This window comes from Mercenaria mercenaria, chromosome 11, assembly GCF_021730395.1.
Source record: "Mercenaria mercenaria strain notata chromosome 11, MADL_Memer_1, whole genome shotgun sequence".
Taxonomy (NCBI): Eukaryota; Metazoa; Mollusca; class Bivalvia; order Venerida; family Veneridae; genus Mercenaria; species Mercenaria mercenaria.
Genome location: NC_069371.1, coordinates 8494612 through 8508925, shown reverse-complemented (window position 1 = coordinate 8508925; position 14314 = coordinate 8494612). Strand labels below are relative to the sequence as shown.

Genomic DNA, 14314 nt, shown 5'->3' with positions numbered 1-14314 from the left:
ATCACAATTAAAACTCACTACCTATACACATCTAATATAAATGATTTGTATTTATAATTATGCAGTTTACATCATTTTCTAAGAATGGTTTGTTGAAAACAAAATAGATCACCATTATTGAAATACTGGTAAGGATGAAAAAAATTAAAAATTAATTTATGATATTAACTTTAATACATTATACTGGTTAGGGGAAATGTGTTTTGATGCATGTCATCTCTTTTGTTTTTTTCTTGTTGGAAGTACTAGCAATAGGCAAGGTAAGGCATTAATAACATTCGAGTTGTCTTTTAAACAATTTGGATCTTCAAATTTCCACATCTCTGCTTAAATTAATATCAATGCAAGTTAATATGCATTTCAAAACTTCACTGAAACTTTTAAAAAATTTTCATCCTCAAAAAAAAGAGAGCAAAGTTAGAAAATGTAGGATTTTTTAAAATATGGTAGTTATATCATGTTTCATTTAAATTGTTTTGTAGTAAATAGTCAAGTCAATTTTAAAGGTAATGTATTGTTGTATGTTGCATGTTTCATAGTAATATTTTCAAGCATGTACAATGTATGTAATTACTTTTTTTTTTCACTCCCGTGTTGTTCTTTTCTTGTATTCTTAATCGGATCCATGGAGAGTTACTGTTAAAGGTTCAGCTTTTTCTTTAGTTTTATGAGAAAATACAAGGTCATGGAAAAAATACTTCTTCAATCTTTGCTTGTTCCTGTTTTCCTACAGAACAAACATATTTTTTTGAAAAAAAAAAAAAAAAAATCCAATAAACAACTTTTTAGTTAGATATGGCCTAAAAGTACAAGATAATCTGTTTTTTTTAACATGGTAAAATTATTATAATGCCTGGCTACAGTATTACAAATAAGCATATTTTTTCTTTGAACTAGATAAAAATTGAACTGAAAATAAGAATAATCTTTTTGAATATACTTTTCTTAAAAGTGCTTTGTCTGTGTGGGAAAATTACATCATATATCTTTAACAACTTTTGCGATTTTATTCAATACTTCTGGTGATTTATAGGCCACTATTCCCCATTGATTGCACCACCTCTGTGCACCGGAATTATCCGGATCATCTGGTATATGGTACTTCAGTTGTTCAAGTCCATCGAACTCATTCAGACCAGATTTGACATGACTATACAGGTCTGTGTATTTGATGATTCCACCGCCCATTGACCTAAGTACTGCATGAGGCCCACAACAATCCCATTTGTAGTTACTACTTTTAGTGAGCAGGTAAGCTTCTGCAAGATTCTGACAAACACCCAGAAGCTTGTAGCCGGCCCCGGAGATGTGACGGAGGGTGAAGGCTTTACTTAGTGTGTCTTTCACCTGCTCAGATTCACTAGAGCTAATGAGAACTGTCTTTGCAGGACTATTCTTTGATACATTTGTTCCCTGTAATGAGTTAATTTTTGTCTCGCCAATACAAACTCCCCAAGTGATGTTTCCAGTCCACCTGCAATATCAAACGGAAAAAATATTGCTGTAAATATAAAGGTAAGTGACTAGCCCAGTAAGAACATGAACAGATTACTGAGTAATTTAACAATGTTGAAACAGTTGCAATAAATCACAATTTTCACATACTTATAAATTTCCATTTAGATGAATGCAATGGACCTATTCAGGCTTTACTGTTTTTGCAGTTTTCAAGAACAATTTATTTCACAACATCTTTTTTTAGCACTTTACAGATCTTTTTATAACTCGGACTAGTTAAACCTGTAAATGAACATTATCTGCTATAGACGTACAACAAAAATCAAATTTTAATGATAGCATTATATCTGGCATGGGTTTGGTTTTTTGGTACAACCACAAACCTATCAAACCCCAGTTTATGAAATCAATTTAAAGCATATATATAAGAATCTATATATGAGCCGTGCCATGAGAAAACCAACATAGTGGGTGTGCGACCAGCATGGATCCAGACCAGCCTGCGCATCTGCGCAGTCTGGTCAGGATCCATGCTGTTCGCTAATGGTTTCTTCAATTCCAATAGGCTTTAAAAGCGAACAGCATGGAGCCTGACCAGACTGCGCGGATGCGCAGGCTGGTCTGGATCCATGCTGGTCGCAAACCCACTATGTTGATTTTCTCATGGCACGGCTCATTTGTTGAGGCAGAAACAAAGAATATCATGAAAGAAGAACTTCACTGTGTAGAGGCCTCTTTCTCAGATACATGCTGAACATATATATTTTATGTAAGCCTAGATTTATCATTATTAGTAGGGATAAGAATTCACCCCTTGCACATTTATCTTGACCTAGGTGAAATATAATAAACAGCATATCTAAAAGCTGACACCAGAATCACAGTACTGAGTAATCCCTAAAATAAAGTGATAGTAAAAATGCAGAATTGTGTCCAGAAATTAAACATATGACAAAATTTAATGTGATCCTTCCTGATGAAGAAAATGTTATATTTTACAATCATTTTTACTAGCTTTTTTTTCAAGTAAGATCAAGTCTAGCACAGGCAGTAGAAGCCACAATGGCATCTTGTCATTCTTTGCAAGCATCGGTGTAAAGTGTGGGCAGTGGTGACTATTAGTAGTTTTACTGGGTCAGTCATCGGAGTACAGATGGAATACAATTGATAAAATGGAATCTTCTCAGTTCTGGCCTTAAATAAGTATTAATTTACATCCACATATAAAACCATATGGAGTTAAAACACATTTTTTTACTGGTGAAAGACCCTATGCTTTAATTCCATGTAATGCATTTGACTATTATATTTTTATATATAGCAGACACTTAAACTACAAATCTTTATTTCAGTTGAGTGAAAGAAGAAACTGGAGGCAATTTTGTAGCAGGAGTAAAAACAAGAGGGCCAAGATGGCCCTAGGTCGCTCACCTGAGAAACACACCGTAACAGTGTAAACATGTTTGACCTCGTGATTTCATGGAAACAAATATTCTGGCCAATTTTCATTAAGATTGGACCAAAAATGTGGTCTCTTGAGTTTAAACAAGTATTTTCTTTGATATGACCTAGTGACCTAGTTTTTGACCCAAGATGACCCATATTTGAACTTGACCTAGATTTCATCATTGCAATCATTCTGATCATAATTCATGAAGATCAATTGAACAAAAGGCTGCGTTCAATAAATGCGTGATGCCCCCAGTGGCATCCTTGTCGATAGATTTTGCACCTAAGTCCAAAACGAGGTCAAGGTCAAGGTCAAACTGAGGTCAGGTGATGTTTGAAGATGAGGAATGGTCACAGTTTACATCTGTATTAGTATCAATTCATTCTTGTAAGGGGCATTGATGCTAGACGAAACGGTCCCATTTGGTTAACCACGAGATGGCCCATATAAAGCAACCTAAGTCCAAAATGAGGTCAAGGTCAAACTGAGGTCAGGTGATGTCTGAAGATGAGGAATGGTCACTGGTTACATCTGCATTAGTATTAAGTCATTCTAGTAAGGGGTATTGGTGCTAGACGCAACTGTCCTGTTTGGTTAACCTCGTATGTACGGATGGACGAACGAACGAACGGACAGACAGGACAATCACTATATGCCTCTGCATCAGTAGATGCTGGGGGCATAAAAATACAGCCTCTATCGCATACACAAGGGTTTTCTTTGATCTGATCTAGTGACCTAGTTTGTGACCTAATTTTTGACCCCAGATGACCAATTTTCGAACTTGGCCTAGATTTCATCAAGGTTATCATTCTGACCAGATTTCATGAAGATCAGTTGAAAAAATACAGCCTCTATCGCATACACAAGCTAAATGTTGATAGACGATGGACGACAGATGCCGGACATCGAGCGATCAAAATAACTCACCTGAGCATTGCTCAGGTGAGCTAAAAATAAAAAGAATTTCAATTTACACCCATGTATTTTAAATCACTGCTATTTTCTCATGTTAGACATGTTTAGCAAAGTTTGACTGCTATTTAGTTGGCAAGTTTACTCAACCAAAGCATAAACTGATGCAGTTGTACTACTCCTGGTTTAAACAAAGTGCATGCATAAACAAAATACACTGATTCAGGTAACAGGAGGATATAATGTTTTATAGAATCAAAAGTTTGCTACATACCTTGAACCTTCCAACTGATAAAATGGCTGGTTTGTGACACCTATGAGGGGCAGTCCTGTTGTCTTGTCATACACTCCAATCAGCACAGCTACACATTGTAATCCCTCGCTAACTAAACCATCTATTACTGTACCCTCATCACCTTGTATATACTGGGCAGTTGAATCTGAAAGTGTAATACTTCTTTTATAATAATTGACATTTCTTTGTTTGATGTTGTTTTTTAATCATATAAATTTCAGCAAGCAGTTTTCCTAGGTTTGTGAAGTTACTGCTTTATATATTCTATAGCAGAGCTTTCTCATACACTTCTTCTCAAATTCTAGGATTAGAATGGAATCATACTTGTATGATATTTCTTAAGAATTCCTACAGAAGATAAAGCTACTTTTTTAAGTCTGCTTTTTTTCTTGCAAACCACAATTTATAAAATATTTAATATATAAAGAAAAATAGGGATCTTCCTCTAGTAGGGTAGAGTTTGAAAGCTATAGCAATTATATTTGTCATAGGTTCCTTTAAGCCTTTGGGCCAAAAACCAATAATGATCTTCTTCAAATGTTAGTTAATTAATGTGTTAAGTTTGGAAGTCCTTGCTATTGTACTTTTTGACTTAATCTACGAAAATAAAGGTTAATTTATAGATATAGCTGTAACATCATACCAGACCTGGGGTCAATTACTTTAAAATGTAATTAATTAAATTATAATTACATTGAGAAATGTCCAATTAAATTACAATTACCATTACATGAAATTTAGCAATGTAATTAATTAAATTACAATTACATTGGGAATTGTAATTAATTACATTCAATTACAATACCAAATGTGGTGTGTCTTACACTTTGTACTACACAAACATGATAATCCACATGTAAACTGATTTCAGTTATTTCAAAATTGAATTTAAGCTCAAAGTAAAATCTGTGTTTGCGGGAGAACATTACTCTGTCTTTAATATTATTGCAAAAGGAGCTACAAGTCAGCCCTAATTAATAGTTAATACATCGTCTAGCAGAATTCGGTTAGAGAAGATGCATGTAAAGTCAGGTATTTCTCTGAGGTCTGAATTTCTCTGATGTTTATAGGATCATGGTTCTGCAATATGTTTCAAATTTAACTAGTCTAGTTCAGTATTTAATCATTTACATTTTAAACATATATTTTAAGTTTTTATCCTTGACACTACAAGTTCTCCAAAGGACCACATTGAAAATAAGTTGTAAAACATTCATGAGTCATCCTAGAATAACTATGTCACTAAAACTGTAGAATACTCATAATGTCTACAATAATAATTAAATTTTTTATCTTGTTAGAACTGTGAAATGCTATGTTGTTTATATCATTTAATACAACAAATTTTATCACAGATAAAAAATGACTAAACTAAATGCTAAGCATTTCAATTTTTGCTCCAATAAAAATCTAAATAATAATTATGCAAATAACAATTTCAAATCCTAATTTGATCATTTTCTCCAAAAACATAATGACAAACATCATCAAAGATTACCAGCTGGTTCTAATGAAACAAATATCAGAACAAAGGAGCTATGTCCAAGGGGTTAACACCTACCATAATATTCTATTGTTATTTTTCACAGCTATGAAATGCATATTAGCAGGTTAAAGTGAAGCGTCACTGGTAATAAACACAAAATAATAATCCAGTTTGTTGAACAAATTATATATACTATTTGTTCAACAAACTGGCTTAGCATGTGCCATGTAATTGGAAAGTAATTGAAATGTAATTGTCAATTACACCCTAGAACTGTTCTGTAATTAATTAAATTACAATTACATGTAATTGATAAATGTCACAATTACAAATTACATTCAATTACTTGGGAAATGTAATTTAATTGCAATTAATTACAATTACATTTTTAATTACCCCAGGTCTGCATCATACCATTTTATTAAAAATATTAGGCGTACAAAAGTCAGATAACTATATAAAATGCCCTGCCATTCACATGTCTCTAGGAAAAAAAACACATGAGGACTTGACTTGTGAAAAGTATTACCAATTGGATCAATCCATACTCCTATTTCCTCTACTGCTAGGTCAAAGTCAAGGTCAGTTATGTGACACCTGTCTGACATCTGGACATCATGGTGTATCACCTCTGATAAAATATGAGCTGCTTTCTCATTACCATCTAAAACCTGCCCTGTAATTAAAATATTTGAACTTACTAATGCTTGCAGAAAATTAATCTTTTCTTTGATTTAAAACTGACAATGGTTCATAAATTAAGCTTTTTAACTATAAAGTAATGAACCAGTCATACTGCAAAACGAAAATGACTGGTTTGAAACATGCATTCACTAATTATTGCCAGCTTGGTCAGTAACTGATTAAAAAAATACTGGGATATACATTTTATGTTTATTTAATCAGAAGTTTTCGTACCCATCACAAGCACTAGACTAGAAAATGCTTTTGTAAAAAAGCACATGTCTCCCCCAATGCAAAGTCCTATAGGCAAGAAGTCAAAAGGGGTCAGGAGCGAAAGTCAAAGAGACACTGATGGTTGGCTGCAATAGGGATTATCTACTTGGCATGTCCAGTCATCCCGCTAAAATTTAACACTCTTGGCCTAGTGGTTCTCAAGTCACTGTTCAGGCTTCTGTGACCTTGACCTTTGATCAAGTGACCTCAAAATAAATAGGGGTCATCTACTCTGCATGTCCAATCATCCTATTAAGTTTCAACATTGTAGGTCAAGTGGTTCTCAAGTTATTTCCCAGAAATGAATTTACATGAACAGGCCACTGTGACCTTGACCTTTAATAGACTGACCCCAAAATCAACAGGGGTCATCTACTCTGCATGTTCAATCATCCTATGAAGTTTCAACATTCTGGGTCAAGTGGTTCTCAAGTTATTGATCGGAACTCGTTATCAATGTTCAGGCCCCTGTGACCTTGACCTTTAACGGAGTGACCCCAAAAACAACAGGGGTCATCTACTCTGCATGACCAATCATCCTATGAAGTTTCATCATTCTGGGTCAAGTGGTTCTCAAGTTACTGACCAGAAATGGTTTTCAATGTTCAGGCCCCTGTGACCTTGACCTTTCACAGAGTGACCCCAAAATCGTTAGGGGTCATCTACTCTGCATGACCAATCATCCTATGAAGTTTCAACATTCTGGGTCAAGTGGTTCTCTAGTTATTGATCGGAAATGGTTTTCCATGGTCAGGCCCCTGTGACCTTGACCTTTGATGAGTGACCCCAAAATCAATAGGGGTCATCTACTCTTTATGACCAATCATCCTATGAAGTTTCAACATTCTGGGTCAAGTGGTTCTCTAGCTATTGATCGGAAATGGTTTTCCATGTTCAGGCCCCTGTGACCTTGACCTTTGATGGAGTGACCCCAAAATCAATAGGGGTCATCTACTCTTTATGACCAATCATCCTGTGAAGTTTCAACATTCTGGGTCAAGTGGTTCTCTAGTTATTGATCGGAAATGGTTTTCAATGTTCAGGCCCCTGTGACCTTGACCTTTGACGGCGTGACCCCAAAAACAATAGGGGTTGTCTACTCCAGCAGCCCTACAACCCTATGAAGTTTGAAGGTTCTAGGTCAAATGGTTCTCCAGTTATTGCTCGGAAATGAAGTGTGACGTACGTACGGACGGAAGGACGGACGGACGGACAGGGCAAAAACAATATGTCTCCTGGGGGAGACATAATGATTTAAAACCAAGTTCTTATATATCTGTAAAAATTTTGAACATTGCTTTTCTGCTTACATTACATTTCATCAACAGTATATCATTTCTTACAGACATCTCCAAGCAGCATAGTCCCTTGTACTAAAGACAGTCTTGGTATATTAATGTCTTCAGAGCAAAAAACTCTGCAACCAACACGATTTTTTCCCAGTGTTTGCACCAGAAAGATTGCACTGTATTTACAAAAGGAAAAAAGCCAAAATGGTAAACCTCACTGAGTAATGTCCGCGTTTTCTCAGGTGTATCTTGTATCTCTACAGTGACCTTGTCTCCCAGTGTATTGGTGAACCTGTTGCTCTCCTCACCATAAATACTCTCTCCTATACCTGGAAACTGTAATAAAATATTATCATTCTATAATGTTATAAGTATTTATAATCACGAACCAAAAGATAATGAATTTTAAATTATCAAACCATATACATCAACCATGTAAAAGAAACTTTGACAGTGATAAACAAGTAAAAAGATTTCCTGCGGCCAGAAGTTATACAGACCAGAAATTGTTATGGATGTATTTGTGAACACTCAGCCTAAAAAGTAACTTATGGATGAATAGCGTGCTTGCTTTTTATTATCCCATTACGCTTCAATGTAGTATTAAAATATTCGGGATGGTTTTCCAGATTGTTTTCCAGAAAATAACAGACACTGACAAAAATGAAATTAATTTTAAAATAAAAACAACATGAAAATTATCTATGCCAGCTATATTGCAAAAACGTCATTCCATAAATGCAAATAGCCAATCGCATACCGGTAAAACATCATGCGAAAACATAAAACCACAGAAAAACAAATCCTTAACAAAGTGGTTCAGTGAATTCTGTACAGTATTGGTTTATCATAGGTACAGTCTGAAAGAAAGCCTAAGTTATATATGAAGGATTATCGCTGTTTTCATATAGTCTTAAATAATATTGATCTATGAATTGACTAAGTCAAAATAGGGGCATAGTTTTGAAGAAATGCAAAAACAGAGTTATGGAACATGTGCAGTGCATGCCAGATCATCATATTGTACAGATAGACCCTGAAACTTTCAACAATAGAAAATAAATTAAATAAAGTCTAAAAATTGATTTCTATGTCCTTTAAATATAAACAAACAAGGAGCTGCGTTCAATAAACGCTTGATGCCCCCGGTGGCATCCTCGTCGATAGATTTTGCATCTAAGTCCAAAATGAGGTCAAGGTCAAACTGAGGTCAGGTGATATCTGAAGATGAGGTATGGTCACAGGTTACATCTGCATTAGTATAAAGTCATTCTAGTAAGGGGTATTGATGCTAGATGAAACGGTCCCATTTGGTAAACCTCGTACTAACCTCCTACATATGGATACTTATGTGGCTACTCTTTTGTTCTCTCTATTGTTCTTTTAGCCATGTAAGAGAAAAAATAGCCACATAAAAGCCTTACGGAATGAATGACATCAAAGAAAAAGTACAGTTACCTATTGTTCCTATAGCCACGGTCCCCCCTAAGTATGCAAATGTGAGCTCGGATGGACGAACGGACAGGACAATCACTATATGCCTTCCGCATCAGTAAATGCCGGGGGCATAAAAATAGTTTTACAAAATGTAAAATTTATGATAGTTACATTATTATCAATAACAGAAGTTTTACTATTTGATTTAAAGCTGTGATCCACAAAGAATGACAACTTTTGCCTTAGGCAAGTACTTATAACCAGAGATATCTAGTTTACTTCCCTTGCAGTTACACAATTAGGAGGAAAATAAAAACAATTTAAGGCACAATTTCATACTTTTTTGCAGAACAAAAACATTTAGGACTTATTCATTATGCATTTGATTAACCCTATAAAATCTGCTTCATATGATTTTGTCAGCTTACTTATCATAAAAAATCAACTTTAAACAAGCCGATAATAAACTGAAATACCAGTAAGTATTTTATAGTGCAGATAATACAGTTTTGCTTGTATCAAAATGTCACAATAGAACCACTTTTGTAATACAGAACAAGTAGGATTAGTAAAGGTGCAATTACAATGTATATTGATCTGTATTTCCTATGCCTAAATACTCAAAGAAGTGTGTGAAGTTTCAATTCATTCTCACAAGTACAGGTCTCTGATTTAGTTAAAAACCGAAAGCCTGAATACCAACATTTTAAATCCTGAAATCTCAATTCAATTTAACTTCACTTCAATGCAATTTGTTTTTACTTACTTTGCTTTTAAGGTCATACCGAACCACTTCTTGAACCAATACATCTGCCAGAGTCTTAAAATCTTTCACAAATCTATTGTTCTTTTGGTCACCCTTCTTCTCTTGAACGAGAAGTTCAAGTAATGATGATTCTGAACGTATGATTCTCGCTATATTTGCTCCTTTTTCAGAAACGTTGATTAAAGTCTCCAGCAAAATGTTAACTTTCATACTGAAACAAGAGAGGCAAACTGTCACAATACACAAGTGTCAAAGCAAATTACTTCAGCTTAACGACAGTAGAACCAGGGGCTCAAACCGTTTCAGACAGACAGCAGGTGCAACCACCATCTACAGGGACTCCTTCTTCCCCCGCACTATAAGCGACTGGAACTGCCTCCTGACAATGACCACCAGTGATTTTTTTGGAAAAAATAAAGGTGCCTGTACCCGCTGAAGTGGGAAAATAAGCGCGATAATTCCCCAAATTGGGAAAAATAGAAATATGTTTAATTTCCATACTAAGTGATATAAATCTGTACATTTCCTTACTGAATGTTGTTTGAAGAGTTTATATTTTTTTAAAACCACTTTTGGATTTAAAATCGTGAAATTTTTGGGTGATAAAATAAATTAAGACATCAATACAACTTGTAATAATTGTATTTATCAATTTTCACCTCATGCCCTTGAAATTTGATAACGTCCGAAATTTTGACTATCCGAAAATCGGTACAATCGCGGCGATTTTGATCTCCAATTTTTCAAAAACTAGGAGAGATATTGTCATTTTTCATTACCATAAATGATTAAGGTTTCGATGGAGGCCTTGTGAAACAAAAATCAAACAACACCATATCATAAAAAGAAAGAGTTGTTTGACATGAAAATTGAACAGCATGTAAAACATGTATATTACTTTACGACACAAGTGTCAGTATACTGATATAAACATTGAATTCCGGAAAAGGGCTGCCTAAAGGGGCTCCACTTCCGGACAGTAAAACGCCTTTAAAAACTCACCATTTTCAAAGAACTGTTACACATGTTCGTTTTGATGCATTTGCAATAGCGTGCAAGTGGTGAAATTTCACGTAACAAGGTGGAACATAGTTTTCAGCAATTGTTTATCTTTTTTTCTTTACAAATGGCATTCATTTTCAAAGGGAGACAACTTTTTCTCAAAGATTAGTTAAAATAATCATAAAAAGTTGTTTCCCTTTGAAAATGAATGCTATTTGTACTTAAAATAATCGGGAACAGTTGTCTCCCTTTGAAAATGAATGCCATTTGTAAAGAAATAAAGATAAACAATTGCTGAAAACTGTGTTCCACCTTGTTATGCGAAAATTCACCACTCGCACGCTATTGCAAATGCATCAAAACGAACATGTGTAACTGTTCTTTAAAAATGGTGAGTTTTTAAAGGCGTTTAACTGTCCGGAAGTGGAGCCCCTTTAGGCAGCCCTTTTCCGGAATTCAATGTTTATATCAGTATACTGACACTTGTTTCGTAAAGTAATATACATGTTTTACATGCTGTTCAATTTTCATGTCAAACAACTCTTTCTTTCTATGATTTGGTGTTGTTTGATTTTTGTTTCTCAAGGCCTCCATCGAAACCTTAAATGACATAATGGAACATATTTAAACCGACTAAAGTGCATATTTCTCTTGAAAATCGGCAATATTTTGTTTGTCACGTGTTTTCGCGACGGTAACCTTGATGCGATTTTGATCTTAAAAAGGACGTTTTTGATGCCATTTCTGCCAATTTCATGTTAGATATCGCTGATCTCACGCCCGAATATAAACTGTTACATTTTGGAAATAAAATCTTATAGTTTGAGGGGGGAAAACATCTCTTTTTTAGGGGAAAAATTGACGATTTTTTGGGAAAAAATGGCCTATTTTGGCGAGGGGAAAGTGCCGATATTCGGCAGTAAAAATACGCAAAAAAAATCACTGACCACTGACTGCACCTTGCAGCCTGGGAACCCTTGCACCCCACAACTAGATGACCAGATATTTTGTAAATAGTTTTAACCTATAGATAAGACACTTTTTACAACTCTTTTATTGGGCTGCGCAGAATTTTACACAGGGTTTTCCACATTCCGACACGGATTCCAACACTTACACCGGATGATGATGATGAATTCTTTATTCTGTTGGGTTTAAGATTGCACCGACATAATTATAGGTCATATGGTGACTTTTCAGCTTTGATGGTGGAGGAAGAACCCAGGTGCCCCTCTGTGCATTATTTCATCATGAGCGGGCACCTGGGTAGAACCACCGGCCTTCCGTAAGCCAGCTGGATAGCTTCCTCATATGAAGAATTCAACACCCCGAGTGAGGCTCGAACCCACATCGATGAGGGGCAAGTGATTTGAAGTCAGCTAGTGAACTTAACCACTCGGCCACGGAGGCCCCTCACTGTTAACAATAAAAACATGGACGTTGGGCTTCTGCCCACCAGATCACTGTCTTATCAGTTCTAAAAATAGAAAATACAACGGACTTGTATGCCAACACGATCTCTTCTATACTCTTATTTGTCCTGACCCAAGTAATTTAGTTGTAATTGTCGCGAAATCTGATAATAAATCGGAACTCCCAAGTATTCCCTATAATTTTTTAAAAATAAATTGAACAAATAAGAAACAGAAACTAATTTTACAATACACTGAAGTTCAAATTATTTGTAAAATGTTGCGCATTATATCTTTTTCAGCTTTTAACCTTTCTGCTTCCTTATTTCCCAGGTACGCCAATCGTACTACGTCATCATTTTTTGTGTAGATGTTGTAGTCGGTCGAAATTCTGGTTGATTCTTATTACTAATGGTCACAAAAATATCTTCTAAAATCTGACCGATCAATGAAAAAATATTCAAATTTAATAAAGATTTTGAAAAACAAATGTCTATTCTTCGTTCTTAACTCAGTATTTCAACCGCCGAACAAATAATAAACGATAAATCGTCTTTAACCTTTGCTGAAATCGCCGAAACCAACAACCGGCTACTTCCTTTTTCAAAACAAACGAATTGAGACATTTTGTGACCATAACAGCGGAATTTCACTAGATATTAAACTAGGATTTGTAATCAACGCCATTATGTTGCTTGGGACTTGGATATTACTTCCAAACTGGAGCTGTATTTAGTGATTTTTCTTGAAATATGTGCAATTAACTTGGCGACATCTTATGGAGGAAAATTCTGCCAGGGAAGGTAACTCGGTGTAACTTGTACTGTCATGTGGCATTTCAGTGAGTTTATTTTGTGTTTTTGATTTGTGATAAGATGCCAAGACAGAGAGAACATGCAGTATTTGATGAGTTTGATGCTCGTGCATATTCTCATCTTGTGCCAGGACAGAATTCACAACAGCAAAGCCAGCAGTACAGTAGAAAACATGAAAAGAGAAAGAAATCTAAACACAAATCTCATAAAAGATCAAGAGACAAAGGTGAAAAGGAAAGGAGCAGGAATAGAGCTTCATCACAAAATCCTCCGGTAGAGGTACTAGGACGTACAAGTATTGTAGATTATGAGGATGTTAGTTCGGAATCTGCAGGGTCTTTGTCAGATGTATCAGGGACCCCAAGTATACCAGCTGGGCCTAGTCGCGTGGACTCTGTACGGGGTAAAAGAGACCAGTCTCCAGCTTCTGCTATAAGATCATACATGAATGAAAGAAGCCATAGTAATTCTCCTGTGATACGTGAATCTAGTCCACAACGAACTGAAAAAAGTGCTAGAAAATCAAAGAAACGGCAGAGGTCCCCTGAAATTCAAAAAGAACCGGAACCTAAAGTAAAAATGTATGCAGAACCTCCAAAAGCATATGCGACACCACGAGCATATGCTGAACCGATTTCAAAAAGTGCTTACAGAAATAATAGTCCAACTGGTGTGAAAAAGAGACATCGGTCAAGATCTCCAACTAGTCCCTATGCCAGACGGAGAAGTCGAAGCAGGTAATACAATTTATCTTTAATTTCAGATTCTTTAAATTATCAAAGTCTTATGCTATGTGTTGTTGGGTTAGTCCTTAATCACATGCATGTATCTGTATGAATTGTACCTGTGCTTGCGAAAAGAAAGATTCTCTATCAGATCAGCCCAGTTGGTTCATGATGCTCCAATTGGTACTTTATGCGATGCATTAATTGGTATATTCGGTGATGCACTGATTGGTGTATCTATCTTTTATGTGAAATTTGATTAATTTGTTTACCATGCATGTGAATATTGAGGTGTGATGTGTATTTA

The 14314-nt window shown here is 35.4% G+C and overlaps 2 protein-coding genes across 2 annotated transcripts; one reads left to right on the top strand and one right to left on the bottom strand.

The window, feature by feature from the left end:
* Positions 1 to 754: 754 nt before the first annotated feature.
* Positions 755 to 12913, bottom strand: LOC123531621 (inositol polyphosphate 1-phosphatase-like). Its single transcript, XM_045312744.2, has 6 exons — positions 12778 to 12913; positions 10054 to 10264; positions 8069 to 8186; positions 6134 to 6280; positions 4098 to 4263; positions 755 to 1474 (listed from the first exon to the last, which is right to left on the bottom strand). Exons 2-6 carry the CDS (start codon positions 10261 to 10263, stop codon positions 979 to 981), a joined length of 1137 nt encoding a protein of 378 aa, XP_045168679.2. The 5' UTR covers position 10264; positions 12778 to 12913; the 3' UTR covers positions 755 to 978.
* Positions 12850 to 14038, top strand: LOC128547008 (serine/arginine repetitive matrix protein 2-like). The gene has a single exon (XM_053518494.1). It carries the CDS (start codon positions 13343 to 13345, stop codon positions 14021 to 14023), a length of 681 nt encoding a protein of 226 aa, XP_053374469.1. The 5' UTR covers positions 12850 to 13342; the 3' UTR covers positions 14024 to 14038.
* The last annotated feature ends 276 nt before the right edge of the window (positions 14039 to 14314 follow it).

Bases quoted from the DNA above. Each gene is read 5' to 3' on its own strand.
- LOC123531621 (XM_045312744.2), bottom strand. From the start codon at position 10,263: ATGAAAGTTAACATTTTGCTGGAGACTTTAATCAACGTTTCTGAAAAA. The intron at 8,187-10,053 runs GTAAGTAAAAAC...ATTTTATTACAG, and splicing joins GGTATGACCTTAAAAGCAAA to TTTCCAGGTATAGGAGAGAG. The intron at 4,264-6,133 runs GTAATACTTTTC...TTACACTTTCAG, and splicing joins AGTATGGATTGATCCAATTG to ATTCAACTGCCCAGTATATA.
- LOC128547008 (XM_053518494.1), top strand. From the start codon at position 13,343: ATGCCAAGACAGAGAGAACATGCAGTATTTGATGAGTTTGATGCTCGT.